Genomic DNA, 26,998 nt, shown 5'->3' with positions numbered 1-26,998 from the left:
AACAAAAAGTATTAAAAACAGGTAAAGAGTCAGTAGAATATGGTCCTATTCAAATAATTTAATATTCCATCATGGCTTTATCATAATCTATATTATTCCATGATGTTTTCTTAGTCCATAATAGAACATATATAGTGTTTTCATTCTATTATGGATCATATTCTAATATGGTTCTAAAAATTGTACAAGGAAAAATTTAAGTAAGAGGGAGTTCAAGAGTCACAAAGGGGACACGTAACAATTATTTCCACGGCAGGGGTAAGTTCAGACTAGAAAATTCACACTATTAAAACTAAGATATAACTTTAATTTGATCAATAATAAGTCTTAAGTTATGCAGACTGCTACACAAAGAGTAGTTACTAACACTACCCTAAAAAACTATCTCTAAAATTATCTTAATGGGTGGCATTTTCATCTGGTTTTATTCTAACAATAAAATTAAGACTTTTCTTCAAATTAAGACAATATACATAAAAGTTCTAAAATCCTTCAGATACTTTAAATGTACTCACCTAAATTTCAGTAATTACTTTAGTTCAAACTAAACACGCAATAGGGATTGACATGTACACACTGCTATATTTAAAATAAAATCCCTTTCCATGGAGGAAAAAAGACTCTGCAGTACAATAAACGTTGTTACTTTGTCAAGTTCTAATGGACTTCTTTTAAGGCAAAAACTGATGGATCTAAAACATAATCTTTAAAAGTTAGCTTTGTGAATATAAATGGGGATGGAAAAAGAATAGTTAACTTTATGGAATACAAAAAAATAAGAAATACTATGTGCTGTGTACTCCATTAGCAACTTCACGTACCTTATCTCATTTATCTTCCAAACAAACTTCTGGGTAAATGAAGTGTCAAGGTTAAACAGTTTGCACAAGGTCACACAGCTGGTAGTAGTGGAGATCAAATTTGAACCCAACCTAATATAATTTCTAGAGTATTCTTACCAATATATCATACAGCCACACCCTTTCTGCATTATACAAGAGAAAGAAGTCAGTGAAACCATTTTCATCACATCTTAGAACACTTAAGTTCAAAGAGGCTTGTTGCTAACAACTCATACTAGCAAAGCAATTTAAAATATGTTGCTCATATATCTAACACAATGGTAACAATTGCAGAAACATGACAATGAGAGGGTGTGAGATAGGCGGAGACAGCTGAGAAGAGGAGTAAAGGAATGGAAAGTATAAAATAAATGGAAACGGTCCAACAAATTCTTGTAGGGAACAGTACTCATTTGGTACTGTATTTTACTTTAAAAACATACACAATCCCAAAACAAAACAGAAAACTCTAAAGTCACAGCATGTTCAAAAAATATAATTGAGAAAATAATCTCTAAATGGAGGAAATAAAGTCCCAGTAGTGGAAGAGTTATGGACTATGATAAGAGACCACAGGATATAGTGGCTACAAGATATAGTTTTAGTAGACAGAAGCTGTGGTGATTATGGAGAAGGCCCAAGGAACGCTAAAGCAAGGGTAAAAATGAAAAAAACACAACAGTGGAACCTAGAGGGGCAACAGGACACGGGTACTTAAATTCTGAATGAAAACTGATCCAGGAAAATGTTAGATGACAACAATGAGAAGAAATAAAGGAAGGTTCAGTCAGATAGAAGGAAACGATTTTGCAGGCACTATCAGAAGTAATAATCTGTAAGGTAGCCAAATCAAGTCTACCACCTCAGGTAATTTTTAAAATTCAGATACATGTTACACACAACACTGTATTAGTCTCAGATGTGTAACACAATGATTCAATATTTGTATATATTACAAAATAATCACCACAATAAGTCAACACTCAACACCTTACATAGTTAACAATTCTTTTTTTTATAATGGGAACTTATTTTTAATTGAAGGATATTTATTCTACAATATTGTGTTGGTTTCTGCCATACATCCACATGGATCAGCCACAGGTATACATATGTCCCCTACCTCTTCAATCTCCCTCCCACCTCCCACCCCATCCTACCCCTGTAAGTTTCCATAGAGCACTGATTTGAGCTAAGTCATGTAGCAAATTCCCACTGGCTATCTATTTTACATATGGTAGTGCTCATGTTGCCATGCTACTATCTCCATTCATTCCACTCCTTCCTTACCTCTCTCTGTCTGAAAGTCTGTTTTCTACGTTTGCATCTCCACTGCTCCCCAGCAAATAGGTTCATCAGTACCATCTTTCTAGATTCCATATACATATGTTAATATATATTTTGCTCTTTCTGACTTCACTCTGGATAATAGGCTCTAGGTTCCTCTACATTAAAACCGAGTCAAATGTGTTTCTTTTTACGACTGACAGATATTCCATTGTATATATGTACCACAGCTTCTTTGTCCATTCATCTCTCAATGGATATCTAAGTTGCTTCCATGCCCTAGCTACTGTAAATAGTGCTGCAATGAAAACTGGAGTACATGTGTCTTTTTCAATTATGGTTTCTTCAGGGTATAGGGTTTCTTTGGTAGCTCAGCTGGTAAAGCGTCTGCCTGCAATGCAGGAGACCCAGGTTTAATCCCTGGGTTGGGAAGATACCCCGGAGAAGAAAATGGGAACCCACTCCTGTATTCTTGCCTGGAAAATTCCATGGACAGAGGAACCTTGTAGGCTACAGCCCATGGGGTTGCAAAAAGTCAGACACGACTGAACGACTTCACTTTCACTTTTCTTTCAGGGTATATGCCTAGTAATGGGATTGCTGGGTCATATGAGATTTACTCCTACTTTTTTAAGCAATCTCTCTCCATACTGTCTTCCGTAGCAACGGTTACCAATTTACATTTCCACCAACAGTGCACAAGGGCTCTCTTTTCTCCACACACCCTCCCCAGCATCTATTGCTTGTGGATTTTTTTGATGTGTGAGGGGATATCTCATTGTAGTTGTGATTTGCATTTCTCTAATAGTGAGTGATGTTGAGCATCTTTCCATGTGTGTATTAGTCATCTGTATCATTGGAGAAATGTTTGTATAGGTCTTCTGCCCATTTTCTGATTGGGTTGTTTGTTTTTCTGGTATTGAGTTGCATGAGTTGCTTCTGAATTTTAGATATTAATCCTTTGACAGTCATTTTATTTGCTATTATTTTTTCCCATTCTGAGCATTGTCTTTTCACCTCGTTTATAGTTTCCTTTGCTGTGCAAAAGCTTTTAATTAGGTCCCACTTATTTATTTTGGTCATTATTTCCATTACTCTAGGAGGTGGGTCAAAAAGGATCTCGCTGTGATTCATGTCATACAGTGTTCTGCCTATGTTTTCCTTCAAGAGTTTTATAGTTTCTGGTCTTATATTTAGGTCTTTAATCCATTTTATCTTTGTGTATGGTGTTAAGGAGTGTTCTGATTTCATTCTTTTACATGTAGCTGACCAGTTTTCCCAGTACCACTTACTGAAGAGACTATCTTTTCCCCACTGTATATTCTTGCCACTTCTGTCAAAGAGAAGGTGCCCATGGGTTTCTGGGTTTAGCTCTGGGCTTTCTATCTTGTTCCATTGGTCTATATTTCTGTTTTTGTGCCACTACCATACTGTCTTGATGATGTTTTAGTATAGCCTGAAGTCAGGAAAACTGGTTCCTCCAGTTCCATTCTTCTTTCTCAAGACTGCTTTGACTATTCAGGGTCTTCTGAGTTTCCATAAGAATTGTGAAATCTTTTGTTCTAGGTCTGTGAAAAATGCCATAATGGGAATTTTTAAGAGCTACTCTAACAACTTTCAAATACACAACACAGTATTAACTACAGTCGCTATGCTGTAGATTTCCATGACTAATTTATTTTATAACTGGAAGTTTACAGCTTTTGACACCTTTACCCATTTCTCCCACCTACCACCCCTTGCCTCTGGCAAACACTGTTAATCTGTTATGTGTAAGCTTGGTTTGGGGGTTTTGTTTCTGTTTCTAGGATTCTACATATAAGTGAGATCATAGAGTATTTGTTTTGCTCTGACTTATTTCAATTAGCAAAATGCCCTCAAAGTCTGCCCATACTGCTGCAAATGGCAAGACATTCTTTTTTATGGCTAATATTACATCATATATGCAAATATATATACCACAATTTCTCTTAACCATCCATCCATCCATGGACACTTAGGCTGCTGCATGTCTTAACTAGTGCAAATGCTGCAATGGATGGGGATGCATGTATCTCTCTGAGAAAGCTTTTTTTTTTTCCCGTTTCTTTTGAATAAATAACCCAAAGTGGGATTGCTGGATCATATGATAAGTTTTATTTTTAATATTTTAAGGAACTGTCATACTTTTTTCCAAAGTGGCTTTATCAATTTACATCCCTCCGAACAATGCACAAGGATTCCTTTTTCTCTGTCAACATCTGTTGTCTCATTTATATTTACATATATGTATATATACATATATATACACATATATTAGTCATTCTAACAGGTGTGAGAACCATATCTCGTTGTGGCTTTGGTGAGTGTTTCCCTGATGATTAGTGATGAACATCTTTCCATGTACCTGCTGGCCATCTGTATGTCTTCTTTGGAGAAATGTTTGCTTCGATTCTCTGCCCAATTTTCAGTCAGACTGTTTTTATTCAATTGAGCTATATGAGTTCTTTATATATTTTGGATATTAACTCATCAAGATACGTAATTTGAAAATATTTTCTTCTGTTTGGTACGTCTCTTTTTCATTTTGCTGACGGTTTCCTTTGCTATGCAGAAGCTTTTCAACAGTCCCAACTTGTTTATTTTTGTTGCCTTTGCTTTCAGTGTCATATCCAAAAAAAAATCATAGCCAAGATGCATGTCAAGGAGCTTATTGCCTATGTTTTCTTCTAGAAATGTTATGGTTTCAGGCCTTATGTTCAAGTCTTTAAACAACTGAGTCAATTTCTGTGTATGGTGTAAGACAGTGGTTTAGTTTTCCCATCACCACTGAAGAGTCTATCCTTTCCCCAGTTTTATAATCTTGGCTTTTCTATCGTAAATTAACTGACCAAAGATGAACAGGTTTATTTCTGGGCTCTCTATTATGTTCCACTGATCTGTATCTGGTTTTACGCCATCCTCACATTGTTTTGATTACTATTGCTTTGTGAAGGTTTTTTGTGTGGCTGGTTGGGTATTTTGGGGTTTTCTGGTCACACCTTGTGGCATGTGGGATCTCAGTTTCCTGACCAGGAACTGAACCTGTGCCCTCTGTGCTGGGAGAACAAAGTCTTAACCACTGGGCAACTGAGGAAGTCCCAAAGATTTCTTTTCAACAATAGCTTTATTGAGATAAAATTAACAAACCACATAATTCGACTAAAGCATACAATTAATTCAGTGGTTTTTAGCACACTGACAGAGCTGTGTAGACATTACCACAATTAACTTTGGAGCATTTTCATCACCCTAAAAAGAAAGTCTATATCCATTGGCAGTCACTCCCATCTCTCAGCTTCACCCCAGCCACAGACAACCACTAATGTATAACTTTCTGTTTCTACATACTTGCCTATTCTGTATCCAGAATACATATCAGTAGAATCATGGAATAAGTCTTCCTTTGTATCTGTTCCCCCCTCCCCCCACTTAGCAGATATTTTCTAGATTCAACCATGGTTAAGAAAAAATTTTTTTACTGACAAATAATGCTTTGTTGTATGTATATACCACATTTTATTTATCCATTTATTTTATTTATCCATTCTTTAGTTAATGGACATGCAGACAATTCCCATTTGGGGGGTTATTATAAATAAGGCTGTTACAAACTTCAGTAAATATTTTTCATTTTATGTCTGATGAGTATACTTAGGAATAGAATTAACAAGTCTTACAGTTGCTCTCCGGAGAAAGGAATGGCTACCCATTCCAGTATTCTTGCTTAGAGACTTCCATGAACAGAACAGTCTGGTGAGCTACAATCCATGGAGTTGCAAAGAGTCAGACACAACTGAGCTACTCACACTGACAATCATGTGCGCGTGCACACACACACACACACACACACACGTAACCCTAACCCTATGTTAAACACTCTGGGGAACTATTTTCTAGGGCAGGTACAACATTTACATCCCCACCAGCAATGTTATGAGGGTTCCAATTTCTCCACATCCTCAACACACACCTGGTCTTCTTTATCATAGCCAGGCTAGTGGGGTGTCAAGTGCTCTCTCTCCGTGGTTTTGATTTGCATTGCCCTAATGACTAATGATGTTGCATATCTTTTCATGTGCTTATGGGACATCTGTTTACATTCTCTGGAGAAATGTCAATTCAGATCCTTTGCCCATTTTTTAGTTAGGCTGTCTTTTTATTGTTTAGTTTTAAGAACCTGTTATAAATTCTGGGTAGAAATATGGTTTTGGTTAAGGAAAACTAGGTATAGAAAATATTTGTGTTAAGAGGCTGACAGTACTGGGTGGCAGCTATATATGGGTGAGGGAAAAGATACAGTATACTATCAGAAGCCAGGTAGAATTCTCACTGCCAAAATTCCCATCAAAAATCTGTGACTTCTGTTCAGAGTACCAAATAAGATATTGATGAGGTTTTTTTTTTTTAATATATGTTTTATTTTTATTTTTATTTTTTTATTAGTTTTTTATTTTTTAAATTTTAAAATCTTTAATTCTTACATGCGTTCCCAAACATGAACCCCCCTCCCACCTCCCTCCCCATAACATCTCTCTGGGTCATCCCCATGCACCAGCCCCAAGCATGCTGCATCCTGTGTCAGACATAGACTGGAGATTCAATTCTTACATGATAGTATACTTGTTAGAATGTCATTCTCCCAAATCATCCCACCCTCTCCCTCTCCCTCTGAGTCCAAAAGTCCGTTATACACATCTGTGTCTCTTTCCCTGTCTTGCATACAGGGTCGATGAGGTTGTTTTTAAGACTGTAAGGCCTATCCTCTGGTCATGTAAAGTAAGCTAGCCAGCTAATAACAACTTAGCTGCCTGAGTAAGGAATCCGGTCTTTTTCTGGTACCTAAGAAACATGTAAAACACAAGGGGACCTAAGAAAGAACCCTGCTGGGAGACTGGCAAGGAAGCTTTTCCTCCCTAACAGAGACAGCTGGAGCGTTACCTGCTCTTCTTCAGTCAGATAGCAGCATCTAAAACTATGACAGCCCTCTCCTGACATGCAGACCTTCAAAGTACACTGGACCTATGTCTCTGGGGAAACTGATGAAAACTGCTGAACTACTCTGTAACTCTGACTCTGGGCTTCTTATTCTGTGAAATAAAACATTCCTTATTAGCTGGGAGGGTCTTGTTACTTGTATTTCAAAACATTCTGATACATTTTCTACTTTGTCAATAAGCAAATTACTGGACAGAGCTATTACAAAAATAAGGATGAAGTAATTATGAAATCTCTGGTTCCTCTGCCTTTTCTAAAACCAGCTTGAACATCGGGAAGTTCACAGTTCACGTACTGCTGAAGCCTGGCTTGGAGAATTTTGAGCATTACTTTACTAGCATGTGAGATGAGTGCAATTGTGCAGTAGTTTGAGCATTCTTTGGCATTGCCTTTCTTTGGGATTGGAATGAAAACTGATCTTTTCCAGTCCTGTGGCCACTGCGGAGTTTTCCAAATTTGCTGGCATATTGAGTGCAGCACTTTCACAGCATCATCTTCCAGGATTTGAACAGCTCAATTGGAATTCCATCACCTCCACTAGCTTTGTTCCTAGTGATGCCGCCTAAGGCCCACTAGACCTCACCTTCCAGGATGTCTGGCTCTAGGTATGTGACCACACCATCGTGATTATCTCAGTCATGAAATCTTTTTTGTGCAGTTCTTCTGTGTATTCTTGCCACCTCTTCTTAATATCTTCTGCTTCTGTTAGGTCCATACCATTTCTGTCCTTTATTGAGCCCATCTTTGCATGAAATGTTCCTTTGGTATCTCTGATATTCTTGACGAGATCTCTAGTCTTTCCCATTCTGTTGTTTTCCTCTATTTCTTTGCATGGATCATTGAAAAAGCAAGAGAATTCCAGAAAAACATCTATTTCTGCTTTACTGACTATGCCAAAGCCTTTGTGCGGATCACAATAAACTGTGGAAAATTCTGAAAGAGATGGGAATACCAGACCACCTCACCTGCCTCTTGAGAAACTGATATGCAGGCCAGGAAGCAACAGTTAGAACTGGACATGGAACAACAGACTGGTTCCAAATAGGAAAAGGAGTATGTCAAGGCTGTATATTGTCACCCTGCTTATTTAACTTATATGCAGAGTACATCATGAGAAATGCTGGGCTGGAGAAAGCACAAGCTGGAATCAAGATTGCCGGGAGAAATATCAATAACCTCAAATATGCAGATGACACCACCCTTATGGCAGAAAGCGAAGAACTAAAGAGCCTCTTGATGAAAGTGAAAGAGGAGAGTGAAAAAGTCGGCTTAAAGCTCAACATTCAGAAAACGAAGATCATGGCATCTGGTCCCATCACTTCCTGGCAAATAGACGTGGAAACAGTGTCAGACTTTATTTTGGGGGGCTCCAAAACCACTGCAGATGGTGACTGCAGCCATGAAATTAAAAGATGCTTACTCCTTGGAAGGAAAGTTATGACCAATCTAGACAGCATATTAAAAAGCAGAGACATTACTTTGTCAACAAAGGTCCATCTAGTCAAGGCTATGGTTTTTCCAGTGGTCATATATGGATGTGAGAGTTGGACTATAAAGAAAGCTAAGTGCTGAAGAATTGATGCTTTTGAACTGTAGTGTTGGAGAAGACTTGAGAGTCCCTTGGACTGCAAGGGGATCCAGCCACTCCATCTTAAAGGACATCAGTCCTGGGTGTTCATTGGTAGGACTGATGTTGAAGCTGAAACTCCAATACTTTGGCCACCTGATGCAAAGAGCTGACTCATTTGAAAAGACCCTGATGCTGGAAAAGATTGAAGGCAGGAGAAGGGGATGACAGAGGATGAGATGGTTGGATGGCATCACTGACTCAATGGACACGGGTCTGAGTGGACTCTGGGAGTTGGTGATGGACAGGGAGGCCTGGCGTGCTGTGGTTCACAGGGTAGCAAAGAGCTGGACACGACTGAGTGACTGAACAGAATTATGAAATATAGACCTGCCTAGAACGTTACATACTAGTTTTCAGAAGTTTGATTTTTAAAAATGTGAACAGTACTTTGCACTATATCAAGCATTCTAGGTAACTACCTTACCCAATATCCACCAGAACTCTAAATCAAGCAGTCTTGAGGCCATTTTACAGATATATATTTCCCCAGTATAGATCTTCCAATTCTATAGCCCACATACCACATCATAGTATGCTCATAGTATCAAATAAGATGCAAACTAAAAACAACATAGCTGATAAACCATAATGGAAAAAGTAAAGAATGTCTGTGAGTAAACTGAGTCCCCGGGCCATCCAGCACAGACTGGCCCAGCACTGTAAGTCAGCTATATGCACAAAAAAAGCAATACAGTCAACAACAAAGTGATGACAGTATTCTTTCAGCACTTAAACAATTACGTGACATTATGCAACTCTCTTAGATGAGTAATGTGACTAAAATGAATTTTTTTAATGTCCAAAGAGCTGCTATATGTTAAGTTTAAACTTGGCAAGCAGAGCGACGAGAGAAGTCCAGCACTTTCTAATGGATCTACTGAAGTACTTACACTGTATTAAAATCTTTCCCTCTACACGCCTGGCTCAATTTATGTTGTGAAGACTTATATTTTTTTTTTCCTGTCATCTCTGTACCTAACACTATACTTGATATTCCAATATATGTAGCAGGTGAAGATAGATGTTTGCTAAACTAAGAAATCAAAGACCTGGAGTTGCAGTTCCTCTTTACCAGTTGTTCTATAATACATCTATAAAATGTAGGTAAATTAACAAAACTAAACATTATTTATAAATTTTGAATGTTATTTGTGAAAAAGTTTTCTTACTGTTTAACAAATGACGTGTAACTGACACTTTACTCAGATATGTAAAAAGAACCTTAAAGAATAAAATAATCCTGTAACTTTTAGAATCAACAGCAGTTTCCACTTTGGTAGCTTTTCAATTGTGCCTAACCCCTTGTGCTTTCTAACTGTTTATTCACAAGACTTTCGAAGACCACCCCCCTCCCCCTCCGCCCTGTGGCCCAAGATAGATATAACTCATTCAGCTGTACCTCTGCCGGCTTCCCAAGTACCTACCTGCCCACCCAGCATTAGCATTTATATTGCACGAGCATACCACAAAGGCAACTGGCTAAACAAAGATGAATAAAAATGCATCCCTTGCCCTAGAGATTTCACAGCACTTAAGAGGGGAAGCAATGAAACACAATGAAAAATGGGATGTACTATAATCAAAGTTACTTACAAACGGCCATTAATTACCTTGAGGAGTTGGGAAATATAACTGGAATAGGGTCCTGAAGTTTGCCAGACAGAGAAAGCAAATGAAAGGACACTGCAGATGGAATAAACGTATATACAAAGGCACCAATAAGTGAAAAATAAGGCATTTAAGAACCAAGAAGTTTGACTTGGTTACAGCATAAGCCTGGCTAGAAATAAGGATCAGAACATAAGTACCACGCAAAAGAGTTTAAATGTTGAATTCTGGAAGATGTGGCATCGACTTTTAAATAAGGTAGTAACACTAGATTTCTTTTTCAGAAGGCCAACTCCAGTGGTAGTATGGAAGACAGAATGAAAAACCTAGATGCAAAAAGAGCAAAGCATCAAATAGGCTACAGAAATAGTCCAGGTAAGAAATAAATGGAACCGCAATGATGCCAGAAGCATAGGGATAAGGTTGATTCAGGAGATATTTTGGGATCTAAATGACAGGATACATTTAGTATAACATGATACTTATGTTCCTGCAAAATCTTCATGGTCTAAAAACTACACCTTAAAACAAAGATACATCAATCACAGTTTAAAAATAACATGGCCTAAGGAAAACAGCTGGAAGCAAGACACTCAAAATCAGGGCAACTCTAACCAGACTACTGACAAAACCAACAAGAATCCTAATAAGCAAAATAACATAGTTAAAGATGTTTTAAATAACTAACAAGCATGGCACTTTCTAAAAGTACGGCTCAAAGTACAGGAGTGCTTCCAGAACCTGCCAGACACCAAAATCTGCAGATGCTCAAGTTCCATAGTTCAGCCCTCTGCATATGCAATTCACACCTACAGATTTAACCAACCGCTGCTCTTGCAGTACTGAATTTATTGAAAAAAATCTGCGTGTAAACAGACATACCAAGTTCAAATCCATGTTGTTCAAGGGTCAACTGTAATAAAAAAAAAAAGTGTAAAAGGTATCTGAAGCTAAGTTACAGAAACAAAGAAAAAACAATGCACAAAAAACTGGGGCATGGAGAAGGAAACAGCAACCCCACTCCAGTATTCCTGCCTGGCAAAGTCCATGGACAGAGGAGTCTGCCAGGCTGCTGGGCCATGGGGTTACATGACTGAGCAACGTGTGCATGAGGGTGGAGGGAGTTAGGTTGATAGCAAAAAACTGGTAGAACTAGAAAAAAAAAAAAAAAAAACCCTGAGGGAAATGTGCAATAAAATCTTCCAACACAGATAAACTGCAAATATCAGTCAAGAGGAAGAATGCAGTATATGGACAGAGTATACAGAACTCTTTGCTTAGCAGAATGCTGCTTTCAGCTATGTTACTGTATTTTAAATTCAGGGGCCACTACTGATGGTAGGAAGCATTAACACGCTTCCATTTTCCTCTTTATGGATAGCATGTGAGCCAGTCTGGAATGCCTCAGAAGTCCCTCGAGTGAGTGACTGAGTCTCCCATCTCCAAACCACATCCGGTGATGTTCCTGTGTCACGCTCTCTTAGTACAGACCCCAACGGATGACTGCTTAAGACTTAGGCACTAGTGAAAAGTGAAAATGAAAGTCGCTCAGTCATGTCCAACTCTTTGAGACCCCATGGACTGTACAACCCGCCAGGCTCCTCTGTACATGGAATTCTCCAAGCCACAATACTGGAGTGGGTGGGGATCTTCTCAACCTAGGGATCGAACCCAGGCCTCCTGTATCGAAGATGGATTCTTTACCAAATGAGCCACCAGGGAAGCCCAAGAACATGGGAATGGGTAACCTATCCCTTTCCCAGGGGATCTTCCTGACCCAGGAATTGAACTAAGGTCTCCTGCATTGCAGGCAGATTCTTTCAGTTCAGTTCAGTTGTCGCTCCGTCGTGTCCAACTCTTTGAGACCCCACGAATCGCAGCATGCCAAGCCTCCCTGTCCATCACCAACTCCCAGACTTCACTCAGACTCACGTCCATCGAGTCCGTGATGCCATCCAGCCATCTCATCCTCGGTCGTCCCCTTCTCCTCCTGCCCCCAATCTCTCCCAGCATCAGAGTCTTTTCCAATGAGTCAATTCTTCACATGAGGTGGCCAAAGTACTGGAGTTTCGGCTTTAGCATCATTCCTTCCAAAGAAATCCCAGGGTTGATCTCCTTCAGAATGGACTGGTTGGATCTCCTTGCAGTCCAAGGGACCCTCAAGAGTCTTCTCCAACACCACAGTTCAAACGCATCAATTCTTCAGCACTCAGCCTTCTTCACAGTCCAACTCTCACATCCATACATGACCACAGGAAAAACCATAGCCTTGACTAGACGGACCTTAGTTGGCAAAGTAATGTCTCTGCTTTTGAATATACTATCTAGGTTGGTCATAACTTTTCTTCCAAGGAGTAAGCGTCTTTTAATTTCATGGCTGCAGTCACCATCTGCAGTGATTTTGGAGCCCAGAAAAGTAAAGTCTGATGCTGTTTCTACTGTTTCCCCATCTATTTCCCATGAATGATGGGACCAGATGCCATGATCTTCGTTTTCTGAATGTTGAGCTTTAAAGCCAACTTTTTCACTCTCCTCTTTCACTTTCATCAAGAGGCTTTTCAGCTCCTCTTCACTTTCTGCCGTAAGGGTGGTGTCATCTGCATATCTGAGGTTACTGATATTTCTCCTGGCAATCTTGATTCCAGCTTGTGTTTCTTCCAGCCCAGCATTTCTAATGATGTACTCTGCATATAAGTTAAATAAGCAGGGTGACAATATACAGCCTTGACGTACTCCTTTTCCTATTTGGAACCAGTCTGTTGTTCCATGTCTAGTTCTAAATGTTGCTTTCTGACCTGCATACAGATTCCTCAAGAGGCAGGTGAGGTGGTCTGGTATTCTCATCTCTTTCAGAATTTTCCACAGTTTATTGTGATCCACACAGTCAAAGGCTTTGGCATAGTCAATAAAGCAGAAAAGTACGAAGTCAAGAAACACCTGGAGTAACAGGCAAATTTGGCCTTGGAATACGGAATGAAGCAGGGCAAAGACTAATAGAGTTTTGCCAAGAAAATGCACTGGTCATAGCAAACACCCTCTTCCAACAACACAAGGGAAGACTCTACACATTGACATCACCAGATGGTCAACACCAAAATCAGATTGATTATATTCTTTGCAGCCAAAGATGGAGAAGCTCTATACAGTCAACAAAAACAAGACCGGGAGCTGACTGTGGCTCAGATCATGAACTCCTTATTGCCAAATTCAGACTTAAATTGAAGAAAGTAGGGAAAACCACTAGACCACTCAGGTATGACCTAAATCAAATCCCTATGATTATACAGTGGAAGTGAGAAATAGATTTAAGGGTCTAGATCTGATAGATAGAGTGCCTGATGAACTGTGGAATGAGGTTCGTGACATTGTACAGGAGACAGGGATCAAGACCATCCCCATGGAAAAGAAATGCAAAAAAGCAAAATGGCTGTCTGGGGAGGCCTTACAAATAGCTGTGGAAAGAAGAGAGGCAGATTCTTTACCAGGTGAATAAAAGGTATACCGGGTTTCCAGAAAGGAGCAAATGGACAGATACTGTTTCCATTAAGAAAAATTAAGGAAAAATGAAGCATGAATATGAAGATAATATAATGAATGTGGTTTTAGTTACATTGAGTTTGAGCTGTTTTGCAGACATCCTCATTTAGTATATATACAGTAAGCAATTATGGACTAGAGGAGAATAATGTGGGCCAAAAATATGAATCATCAGTACACAGGAGATGGTGAAATTCTGCGAAGAAAGAAAGAAGTCATGAACTCACTCAATTTACTCCCTCAGCAAGTATTTACTGAATTCCTGTAATATGTAGGAGCCTAGGCTGGCAGTGATTTCCAGACTCTCCAGGGTCAGCTGTCTCTCAGGTGCATATACTCCCACTTTACATACATAGTAAACATGGCCTGCAGAGTTTATGGCATTTGTTCAAGGTCACTCAGCTAGAATGTGGCCACTTGAAGCTTTGGCCACCTGCTATGAACATCCAACTCACTGGAAAAGACCCCGATGCTGGGAAAGACTGAAGGCAGAAGAAGCGGGCAACAGAGGACAAGATGGTTGGATGGCATCACCAACTCAAGAGACATCAATCTGAGCAAGCTCCAGGAGACGGTGAGGGACACGGAAGCCTGGCACGCTGCAGTCCATGGGGTCGCAAAGAGTCGGACACAACTGAGCAACTTAACAACTTAGCTAGAAAATGGCAGAACCAGAGTCTGAAGTTAAACCTTTTCAACCCCCAATCTCATGTTGATAATTAGGAGATTACTGCCAACATAGTAATTTTCAGTGACATGTAGGTGCATAATCATTCTAGACCAGCACTATCTAATGGGCATTTATACAATGATGGGGATCTTCTGTATCTGCACCAATACTGTAACCACCAGCTACAAGCAGCCACTGGGCACTTATAGATATTATGACCAAAGAACTGAACTTACAATTTTATGTCATTAAAATTTTTTTAAATAGGCACATGTAGCTAGCAGCTGCTGAACTGGACATCACAGATCTAGATTGCAGTAGACTGAAAAAACAAGAAAATGAGCAAATACAGATAAGTCAAAAGAATGATGGTCAAGAGTGACAGCTAGATACTGAAGGCAGACCTGAAGTAGAGCTGTCCATTCATAAATTCACTATTTGAGAAAGATCATTATGAGCTAGTTTATAACTCATGAAATTCTATTTGTTAGGAAAATAGATGCAACATAAGCACACATTAAACCACAGGTTTCCCTTATTACCTTTTAGCATTGGTTTTACCTGACATTCTAGTTTTTATTAAAAACCGTGTTACAAGCAAATAACACTACAGGCTGCAGCTTACTGCCTGCCTGTAACAGGAGGATGCATGTGGCACTGCACTCAGGAGGATATGAATGAAAACTCACCCTGAAAACTATACAGACAGTAAGGAAAAGTTCGTAAAAGTGCTAACAGACAGCTCTAATAATGCCAGTGGAAAAGGCTGGACTCTTTCTGTAGGTAGTTGTGCTTCACACTCTCATCCCTAGGGTTAAAACTGCATACCTAGTTCCAACATACAAGTAAAAACATACAAGCGAAAAAACAATTCTCTGTTCACAAAAGTCAAGAGACCTGGCTAGAGCACAGATGAGCTTAATAATGCTCCTGGAACACAAGTCAAAGTGCTATCTTATTTACAGAAATGCTTCTAGGATAGCAGTGGGGCTACCACGTGACCCTGCTGTCGATACTGGTAAGAAAGAGCTGTAACTAACAAAACAGAACTCTGAGAAAGTAACCTGTTAAGAACCTATGACTTGTTGTACCTGTGCTAAATTTTAAAGGATTTCCTATAGAAATCGTCTAAAGTTTTAAACATTTTTTTATCGCACACGACTATAAAAACCAAAGACAAATCCAGAAACATGAATTAGTCACATTTCATTTCAAATTTTTATTCCTGCACCAGATCTATACATTAGCTATGTGCTGTGTGTTTAGTTGCTGGGTCATGTCCAACTCTCTGCCATCCCATGGACTGCAGACCACCAGGCTCCTCAGGTCATGGGGATTCTCCAGGCAAGAATACTGGAGTGGGTTACCATGCCCTCCTCCAGGGCATCTTCCCAACCAAGGGATGGAACCCAGGTCTCCCACACCGCAGGTGGATTCTCTACCATCTGAGTCACCAGGGAAGCCCGAAGATTAGCTATAATTACTGTCAACCCGAGACCACAAAGGAGGTATGGGACTCTAAGGAGAAAACTCAGAAAGGGAGAGAGTGAAGATGGACTGCTGAATAAACAGTTTATTTGGAAGGCTAAAAGCGGAAGAAATTAACTTGGCAAGCCTGAAATAAAATGAAAGCTTTCTCCACTACACTTTGAAGATCATTTTCTCTTTTTAATTTAGAAAACGGCTATTGATGTTGTTAACACTTAATAAGATGGCTAAGTGGGAAAAATAAACACAAAAAATGTCCTAGTGAAATATTATTTTCCCTAAGAGTAATTTTTATAAGAACACTGTCATAGTTCATGCTGAAGTACCAACCTCAACCATTATGAAATTGCTACCTAACAAAGTATGCTGAATTGTTTTTGACTCAATGCTTACATCTCAAATATCACTAAAAACCTTGGAATAAAACTGATTACAATGAGTAAACTAGAGCATGGCATCATTAAAAATCTCTTTAAGTCTTACCTTAACAAGAGATAAATTACAAAAAAAAAAAAAATAAATCCCCACACTGGCATAGCTTTAAGAAAGGGACACACACACAAACTCCTTGTACGAATATACAAGAAACTTAACAATGATCAACACAAGAAGAAGGAATGACCAGGAAAGACTTATTTTCCACTTCATAACTTTTGGTATGGTTTTATGTTTTAAGTAAATGTATCAACAGTGGGTTTAGAACTTTAAAAATGTTTTAAGAATATTAATCTACAACTAGATGTTCCCCTTATCATAAAATCTAAACTCAGAAAATAGTTCCTCTTAGAACTAGGTAATTTGATTAGAAGTTACTAACACAAAAACTAACAATTAACCTCTTTTCCTGTTAAAGCCCCTGTTTCCCACATGAACTTTCTAGACCTTGGATCCATCTATTATTTAATATGTACCTAATACCCTGTTAACCACCTATCAAATCTTTCAAAATTGAAATTATAATTGTGTCCCTACTCCTCATCCTCAATCCAGCCCATTCACCTCAGCATCAGTCTCAACTTCAGCAGAAGATCTTGCCTCAAACTATCCCCAGTTGCTGAGATGATTTGGGGTCACCTGGTTTGAACTCCATTATTAAAACATACCTGTCATGACTTACTCTCCTCATCTTCTTTTCTTTCCCTCTCTTTCCATGTCCCTCTTTTCCTTTCATCCATCTTTTTTTCCTACCACTTCTTGGGCTCATTCCATTCCATTCAGTTCAGTCGCTCAGTTGTGTCCAACTCTTTGCAACCCCATGAACCACAGCACGCCAGGCCTCCCTGTCCATCACCAACTCCTGGAGTTCACCCAAACTCATGTCCATTGAGTCAGTAATGCCATCCAACCATCTCATCCTCTGTCGACCCCTCCTCCTCCTGCCCTCAATCTTTCCCAGCATCAGGGTCTTTTCAAATGAGTCAGCTCTTCGCATCAGGTGGCCAAAATATTGGAGTTTCAGCTTCAACATCAGTCCTTCCAATGAACACCCAGGACTGATCTTTAGGGTGGACTGGTCGGCTCTCATTCCATTAATCATCCTTTTTCTCACAGCTCCCTCTCCAGGCTTTCTTCTAACTCAAAGGGACATCGAGAATTACCCCACTGTAAACCACTCAAGGTAACCTTTCTTTGTCCATTTTCCATAAATGGCTCAAAAAATGAACTGACACTCACTGCCTCAACTCTGTCATCAGGATTTACTCCTTCATTCCACTTATTCATCCACATATTCCTTCTTCAAACACTACTTAATCTCTATCATATATCAAGCATTTGGACTGTAACAATGAAAAGACAAAGACAAGGCCTCTGCATTCTCAGTTTACATTCCTTTGCGATCTTATTTTCATTACCTAGGGCTTAACTGAAGTTACTGTCTTAAGGATTATAACTTCTATAATAGTATTCATTTTTAGTTCCCTCTCTCCCATGTTAATGGATGAGAAAAACCTCTCTTACTGTCTAAGGAGACTCATATTCCCTCCTACCTCCCTGGGGCTCTCAAAATATTAAGAATTCCAACTTTTCCCTTTGAATCTTTAACTCCTCCTTCTTTCCAGGTTCATTCCCTTAACCCTAAAAATAATTCTTCCTCAAACCTAAATTCTCTTGCATCGTTTCTCCATAAATCAAGCATTAAAGAGTAGTCTGTTCTCAATCTCTGGCTACCCATTTATTCCTCAACTCACAGCATCCTAGTTTTCCTCGCCACCAGTACAAAATGTTGTTTTTCTCTAGTACTATGGCCAAAGTCACCACAACTTGCCGGCTCCCTCCAAAAGACACTTCTCAGTTCTTCTCTTTCCTGATCTCTGCAAAATCTACACACTGCTGACAACTTCAAATGTGACATCAATACTCTTTTTTCAACTATCTCTCTGACTTATTTACTTTCAGACAACATTCACGGGTTCACCTGCTATTAAATGCAGTGTTCTTTAGGGTCTGTCCTCTTCATCGTTTTATATTCTTTCTCTGTAGGATTAGGCTGCCCTGGTGGCTCAGTGGTGAAGAACCTGCCTGCCAATGTGGGAGATCCAGGTTCAATCCCTGGGTCGGGAAGATGCCCTGGAGAAGAAAATGGGAATCCACTCCAGTATTCTTGCATGGGAAATCCCATGGACAGAGGAGTCTGGCGGGCTGCAGTCCATGGGGGTTTTAAAGAGTCAGAAACAACTCAGCGACTAAACAAACAAAAAGATCTATAAGCTATCATTCAGTTTCATGACTTCAACTGCTACCTAAAACAAATACAAACAACACTCAAATCTTTAATAAAAGCTCAATTTCTCTTCTACATCCCAATATAACCAATTATCTGTTAGCCATATCCACCCAGGTGACCCATGACTACTTTAAATTCACTGTGTCCAAAGTAGAAATCGTCATCACTCCTCCCAATCTCCTTCTCCTGTTTCTCCTAGACAGAGAATGCACATTTCTGACAAGGTCCCAGATGATGCCCATGATGCTAGTTCAGGATCCTTATTTTGAGAATCACTGTTCACACATATACTACCTCTTTCTGCCTCCAGGCTGTCAAGTTCATTCTGCTATCTCCTAGGCCATGATATCTATGCAGCAGGCACTGTTAATATTTCACAGCACTCTGTTCTACTGAACTTAGAATCTTGCAACACAGCATTCTAAGCATTATTTACCACACGATAAGAGAAGACTAGAGATGAAACAATGGTCATTATAGCAAATTGGAAGTTTCTTTAGCATGGGATAGCATTCTAGTATATCCTTAGAATCAAATCTTAATCAAGTACACGGAGGCTTGATAAGCATCGCAGAGTGGCTGGCACTACTATCTATCCAGTCACCCAAGCCAGAAGCCCCAGCAGGATTCACCCCTTTCCTTCCCCATAGACTAAGACACCAAGTCATACCTGCTACCCTCTAAATGTGTCTCATGCCTCCATCTGCACTGTTCCTACGTTCTCTGAGGTCCTTATTTCTCATGTGACTGCGGTAACTTTTTAACTGGTCACCACGTTTACTTTCATCTTTCCTATTTTAGCCCCAGACCATCAGATTCATCTTTCTAAAAATGCCAATGAGACAATGTTATTCTCCTACTTAAAAACAATAGCTTCCACAGGCTTTAAGAAAAAAAAAAAACTTAACTCCTGCATGTGTTAAGCAAACCCTTCTATAATCCTCCAGCTACCACTCTCTCTCTCTCTCTCCATGCTACCCTAACCAACCCCTTACCCTCCAGCCATGCTGAACTTCAGGCCTGGATATTCATACCTCAGTGTCTTTAACCATAAAGCTTTCTAGAGTGCCTTTTCCACTGGCTAAATGTTCATTCTTAAGACTCAGCTCAGGCACCATCTCTTTTAGGAAGCTTTCTTTGAGTGACATTTCTCTCTCCATTCAATCCCTGAAAGTTTGGAGTACACCTCTTTCCGTGTTTAGTCCGTTAACACATATTACACTGTGTAACAACTGTCTTGTTCACCCAGTTGATTAAGCTCCCCAAACTACAATTATGTCTTCTGTTTATATAGTCAAATGTTAGGAATATTAACAGGTACTCAGCTAAAAGTCAAATAAATACATTCCACGTTGCTCTCTGATTCCTCTGCCTTTTCGAAACCCAGCTTGCACATCTGGAAGTTCTTGATTCAAGTACTGCTGAGACCCAGCTTGAAGGATTTTGAGCATAACCTTACCAGCATGGGAAGTGAACGCAATTGTCTGGTAGTCTGAACATTCTTTAGCACTGCTCTTCTTTAGAACTGGGATGAAAACTGACCTTTTCCAGTCCTGTGGCCACTGGCGGGTCTTCCAAATTTGCTGACATATTGAGTGCAGCACTTTAATATTTTAAATAGCTCAACTGGAATTCCATCACTTCCACTAGCATTATTGGTAGTACTGCTTCATAAGGCCCACTTGACTTCAAGCTCCAGTCCTTCACTGGAAGGACTGATGCTGAAGCTCCAATACTTTGGCTACTTGATGCCAAGAGCCAACTCACTGGAAAAGACCCTGATGCTGGGAAAGGTTGAAGGCAGGAGCAGGGCATGACAGAGGATGAGATGATTGGATGGCATCACTGATTCAATGGGCATCAACTTAGGTGAACTCCTGGAGACGGTGAGGGACCAAGAGGCCTGGCATGCTGCAGTCCATGGGGTGGCAGAGAGTCAGACACAACTGAAAGACTGAGCAACAACATTGCTCTCTAAATTGTTGTTGTTAAGTCGTGTCCAACTCTTCTGTGACCCCATGGACTGTAGCCCACCAGGCTCCTCTGTCCATGAGATTTCCCAGGCAAGAATACTGGAGTGGGTTGCCAATTCCTTCTCCAGGGGATCTTCTCAACCCAGGGACTGAACCCATATCTCCTGCATTGGCAGGTAGATTCTTTACCACTGAACCATTCTCTAAATGCTGGCTCTCAAAATTTAGCATAGATCAGAATTACCCAGAAGGCAATATAAATCTAGACTGCTTGGCCCCACCCCGGAGTTCCAGATTCAGCTGGTTCAGCGTGGGACCTAACAACTTTCCAGATGATGCTGATACAGCTAATACAGGAATCACATCTTGAGTGTCAGTGCTCCAAATAGATGCAGTCTCTTCCTCACTCCAGAATTTAAAGTCTTTCCCCAGCTGCATCCATCTCTGCCTACTGCAACCCGAATAATCTTTTTAGACCCAGCCCAACTGTCATCTCCTTCATAAAACGTTCCCTAATCCCATAGAAACTGATCTTGCTCTTTCCTTTATTTGTATCCAGCCTTGTATACATTATTCATATGGTAATGAATGCTAATTTCTTTCCCCACACATACTGGCAGTTGTCTTCCATTCTCCATTTAAAGGAAGGAAGGAAACCTGCCTTAATCACTTTAATATTCTCCATAACCTAGCACAGTAGCCAGTGAAGAGCAGATGAAATCTACAAGCATTTGTTGATGTGAATGAATCCCTGCTGACTGCCCAGACTCTGAGCCCACAGTCTGAGTCGCTTAATCCTCCTGGCCCAAGCTGACTTCTTACACTGCTCTGTACTTTTTGCTTGCCTGACTACCTATGACAGACGCCTGATCCTCCCACACTTATCTGTCCCTCTTATTGCTCACTGACCCTTAGTCAGCTTCTTTACCTTGTACTCTGAACCTTTTTTAACAACTATGGGACATAGTAAGTGGAGAAATCTTCTCTGTATGATTGTTTTGAATTTTAATTCTGCTGGCCATAAGGCAGGTTGCTTGCCTTTTTTTTTTTTCCTAAAGTAGCCTCTCTTGGTTACAGAATCCGAACTAAAATATCCTGTGTACAACCCCAACTACAATTATTGCAGACAGCAATAAATATGCTTCAGGCTCTCATCACAGATAGTGGAGATAATTTTAATAAAAAGTTTAAAAAACACAAAAATATAACAAGGTCACTTAGGAAATATAAGGTTGCCCTAAGAAACGAAATTTAAAAGAATAGCTAATTATTTATACAATATGTTCATATATGTATCCAGAACAAACTCTGTATTACCTATCCCAACCAAAAACCTGGTCATATTTCTGAATTACACTAAGAACACAGTAAAAACCACCTCTGATAAATGAAAAGTTAATTAGTTTCTAAAAATGACCTTAAAAAGTTTACCCCTTCAAAACTTACTCAGAGACTGTTTTCAATTACACCCATCTAAACAAGCAAAGAGTCAGACACAACTGAGCGACTTTCACTCACTCAAACAAGCATTCTACTTGATTATTTTATTCTTATTCTGCCTCAGCATGTCAGTAACACTGAAGTACTCTATCTAAAACTATACATACATACCGACAGAAAACATTGTGATGACATCCAGTTATTTCAATAAATATACATTCATTTATGTAATCACAGAAAACTGATCATTAATGATTCAAGAAAAATTCTTAGGAGCTCAGTACTCACTATTTTATATGGGAGACATCCATAATTTTCAGCCCACTTGCTCAACATTTTCAGACTCAAACAAAGATGATAAAGAGAGGCAAAGATACAACAGGCAAAAAAGAAGTTGGCTACTTTTAAGGTAGCAACTAAAATTAATACCTGTCAAAAGAGTCTTGATCGGTTCAATTCAATCTCTAAGCCTCTGTGCTTTCCCCTTACTTGAATTAATCACTAACTCACAAATTAAAGTCTATTAACAAAAATCTAAGTATGTCCATGATACTCAGGAGGAATTACAAAGGTTTTCCGAAGACAGTGAAAGTTTTCAGAATTACATGCTCAAATAACAAGAAAATGAACCAGATCACTCCAAACTCCTATTTATTTGAGTTAATCAATATGCCATAACGCACAACTGAGGTACAGGCTCGACACTTGCGAACCAGTGCTATACTCAGCAGACCAACACAATTCCAAAAGTTGAGGAGCCACTGTCATGACAAATTATGCCCTGAAATGGTATTGAGAGGACGGCAGAAAAAAGAGCCAAGAGTGAACCAAAAAATAAATACTAAAAAGGAAACTGGAAAGAAGAGGGAAATAATGACCTGGAAGAAAAAAAATACCCTATGGGAAGTTTAAAATATTTTTGAAAGATAAAGAAACACTAACTTTCCAGAAGATAAATTTAAAAGCTAAAAGAGCATTTCCCAAATTCTGACTGTAGCTCAAGAAAAAAAAAGCGCGAGGGGGGTACGGGAGAGGAGGCACCACAGAGGGGAAAAGAACTATTTGGAAGTCAGATCATTCTCCTATACACTACATCAACAAGACTAGGTCTTTGTTCCTCAAAACGTATCCTTTATAAATACCGGTTAAAAAAAACACTGGACAAAGATCTTCAAGATCTGGACCCTCGGGTAAAATACATCTATAAGGAAGCTGTATTAAAGCACTAAAGCACAATTCATAACTCCAAAAGATTATGCCAAAAAAAAAAAAGAGAGTACTATGTACTATGAATGGCTCTGATATAACTTGTTTTTGTAGCAGTCTGGAAAAACCTAAGTTTTGACTTTGAAGGCCAAAATCGTCTCGAAGCTGCCTCCCAAATTGGCAAGGAAAAACCTCCTCCACGTATCAAAATCACTAACCATTTCTTAAGTCTGCTCCTAATCTGAATTTTAAGGACACTAATAGGTGCACTTAGGGCTTCCCAGATGGCTCAGTGGTAAAAAAAAAAAAAAAAAAAAAATCCGCCTGCCAATTTAGAAGACGAGGGTTCGATCCCTGGGTTGGGAAGATTCTCCTGGAGAACGGAATGGCAACCCCACTCCAGTATCCTTGCCGTGAAAATCCCATGAACAGAGGAGCCTGGTGGGCTACAATCCATGAGGTCGCAGAGTCCGACACGACTGAGCACACACACAATAGGTGCACTTAATCATTTGTCCTATTTTTTAAATAAAAGCTGACTTACTTGACTACTGTCACTTTCTTCTCCCACAATCACACTAAACTGATCTCGAGTTGCAGTCCACACAATTTCTCTCTTCACTCACCCACCACACTATTTTGAAATACTTAATTCTACATACAAGGTGAAATACAATACAATTAAAAGCTGCAAGACATTACTCAACGCCTAGCAATCAGTCGGAATAATCTTCGGACAACTGTTCAAAAACTTTTAGAAATAGCCTAACGACCAAATCACCTGTTCGGATATCTGATCTAGATGAAAAAGCACTGCAAACTTTTTCTACTCTGCATGCAATTCTTGATTACAAAGAGAAAACTCCACAGGCTAGCCGGAGCTAGAGAACCGGTAGGGTAACAGGCTAAAAGGGCGTCGTTGATTTCTTGGCTACAGTGACAGAGGCGGGAGACACACCCCTAGCGTCGGTCGGAAACACTACAGCAGTTGAGTTCTACCTAGGGATTAATGTGAGGGTAAGGAAAGACAAATTTAAATCGCCATGATTCAAAAACAACCAGCACCGGAGAGACCCACGAAGGTAACAAAGAAAACGAGAAACCCTTGGCAATCAGTAAGCACTAAAAACAAGTATCCCCGTTTATCACAATCCGAGCTACACTGTGTTCATGAATCGACACCTTGGACCTTTCCGGTTCGCCACTGCAGAGAGAAAACCAGCAGCGAAGAAGGAAAAAAAAAAAAAAAGCCTCGTAAGGTTGCAAACAGCAGTGAAATAAACACTAACGGGAGAGGGGGGAAGTAAGTGGCAGGATTCCTGCCAAGACTTGCTGCTTCAAAATAGAGTGGGAGTGGGAGAGAGCGCGGCCCTGGAGAGAAAGTGGGTCTTATATAAAGAGCCACTGGCCACCTATGATTGCCGTAGGATTCCGGAATCTCCCCGAACTTGAGAGTGAGTGCGGGGCTGAGAGGGGGGCTCCACGTGGAGGAGGGTCCGGAGAAGAGAAAGCGGGCCGATCAGGGGACAGTACCCGGCGCACGGCCGGGGTGGCTGGGGGTCGAGGCCCAGGCGGAATCCCAGAGGCGCGAGGGGGGAGGGGGCGGAGGGGCTCCCCGCGGAGGCCCGGGGGCGGGCGCGGGGGCCCCGCCGGGCTGTCAATCCGCCGCCCGTCGCCCCCGGGCCGCTGGGGCTTTCTCGGGTCTCTCGAATTTTCCACCGGGGGAAGCCGCCCGGGGGAGTCGGGGCTCGCCCCCGCCCCTGCCCCTGGAAGCGGCGGGCGGGGAGCGATGGTGCGTGGGGAAGCCGAGAGCTCACCATTTTGCTTGGCGGTCGGCGACTCGCTCGCACAGAGAAGAGTGTCGGCGCTCTGACGGTCTCCCGCAGGAAGCAGTGGCGGCGGCGGCCCAGCTACGCTCGGCTGGGGCGGCTGCGGCCCTCGGGACGCCCGCGGGGGAAGGGGGGGTGCAGGCTGGGGGAGGGCAAGCGGCGCCGCGGGAAGCGCGCCGGCCGGGGTGACTGGACACGCGGGAGCTGGCGGGGAGAAGAGAAATTAAGGTCGAGATTCAGAGACGGAGAGCGCGGGAGGAGACACGGCGAGAAGTGGAGAGAGACAGAGCAGGGAGGGAGGCGGGGGAGAAGGGGGCCAAGGGGCTCGGGGGCTGCAGCCTCGCACTCGTGCTCGCGCCCGCACCAGAGCCGTGACGGACTCACTGCAGTGGCTCGCACTGACCCGCAACCTCAAGGCACGAAAAAGGGGGAGGGCAGGAGAGGGAGGGGAAAGCGGAGCGCAGCGGCGCGCGGGGCGGAGGGCGGGGGCGCGCGCGGAGCCGGCGGCGGGGGCGGGGCTTCCGCGAGCGCCGCACATCCGGGAACTCGCGCACCCGCTCGGCGGCGGCTGCGGCGGCGCTCTGGCGAGCTCTGGTTGGGGAGCGCGGAGCGCGCCGGCCGCCCCCTGCGTGCAAAGCGGGGGGAGCGCGGGGGCGGGGGCGCGGACGTCAGTGACGTCGCGTGGTGGAGCCCTTCCTGTCATGTGGCTGGAGGCGGGCGGGGTGGAGGGGGTGAAGAGGGGGAAGGCTGAGCCGAGAGGGGGAAACGAGGAAATACTAGGGTTCCCTGTGAGGGAGGAAGTGCGAGGGGTGCGCGAGCCTGGGCAGAGGGGGCCTTGGGCCCGGGAGTGAAAACCTCGTAGGAGAGGAGGAACAGATGAGCGGCCTTAAGGTCGGAACACCCAGACTCTTCACCAAAAAGAGGCCAACCCCAGCCCTGGGGCTGGAGGGAATCAGTTTGCGCCTGAAGACAGGTATCTTTGCATCAGTGTGATGGCTTGGATGCCCTACAGAATGCATGTCGCGTCTAAACACTTGTCACCCAGGTGCAGCGCCCGCAGGCCTACACACGTATATAGGTTGGCAGTCAGGAGCCGGGTTGGGAAGACAGGAGGAGGCTTGCAGAGTCAACAGAACAGACGATAGAGAGGCTGCCGCGAAGCCCTTCGCACCCAGCTCTGGATTTTCCTGAAACCCGCCAGGCGACCTTTTTGACGCGGCAGTGTTTTGGTGAAGGGTTGAAAGACCGATTGCCCACTTGTCCCTTTAGTAGGGCTGTATTCACTTTGGTGGTAATTACTGTTCTCAGAAAATTGGGACTACGGTGGGACGTGGAGTCCAGAAAAGCCTAAGGATGGAAAGTTATGTTCAGGGGGGGAAAAAAAAAGCTGCCAGGAGAGGTGTGATTAAGGATAATGATGGAAGCATTTTGCAACAGTTTTAACCAGTTACTCCTTTTCAGCTCTTGATAATCTCGTGTGTGTATGTGTGTGTGTGAGAGAGAGAGAGAGATGTTTACTGAGTGGTCAGAAACTCCTAGTGAACAAATTGTCTTCAACAGTTTTATTAAAAACTATAGTATTTTTAAAGGCAGTCTGCTAAAGCTCCTTATGTGGGTTTTCTTCTTAACGCGCTAATCATTTTTCTATGTGATAAACATTCATCATTTGTAATAGAAACTCAGTGATGTGCCCTAGAGATGTGCAACTAACCTTTCGTCCCTTCCTCTTCTTTAAAAACTATTTTGT

General features: G+C 41.5%; 1 protein-coding gene across 1 annotated transcript in view; it reads right to left on the bottom strand.

The window, feature by feature from the left end:
- PPP3R1 (protein phosphatase 3 regulatory subunit B, alpha) overlaps positions 1 to 25,785 on the bottom strand; it is a 63,973-nt gene extending 38,188 nt beyond the window's left edge. The window contains exon 1 of the mRNA XM_069582997.1: positions 25,240 to 25,785. Coding sequence (XP_069439098.1) covers positions 25,240 to 25,242 — 3 coding nt within the window. The 5' untranslated portion in view covers positions 25,243 to 25,785. The remainder of the gene's footprint in view (positions 1 to 25,239) is intronic.
- Positions 25,786 to 26,998: the final 1,213 nt, after the last annotated feature.

This window comes from Ovis canadensis, chromosome 3, assembly GCF_042477335.2.
Source record: "Ovis canadensis isolate MfBH-ARS-UI-01 breed Bighorn chromosome 3, ARS-UI_OviCan_v2, whole genome shotgun sequence".
Classification (NCBI taxonomy): Eukaryota; Metazoa; Chordata; class Mammalia; order Artiodactyla; family Bovidae; genus Ovis; species Ovis canadensis.
Note: the sequence above shows the minus strand (reverse complement) of the source record. Positions and strands in the feature narration are given on the sequence as shown.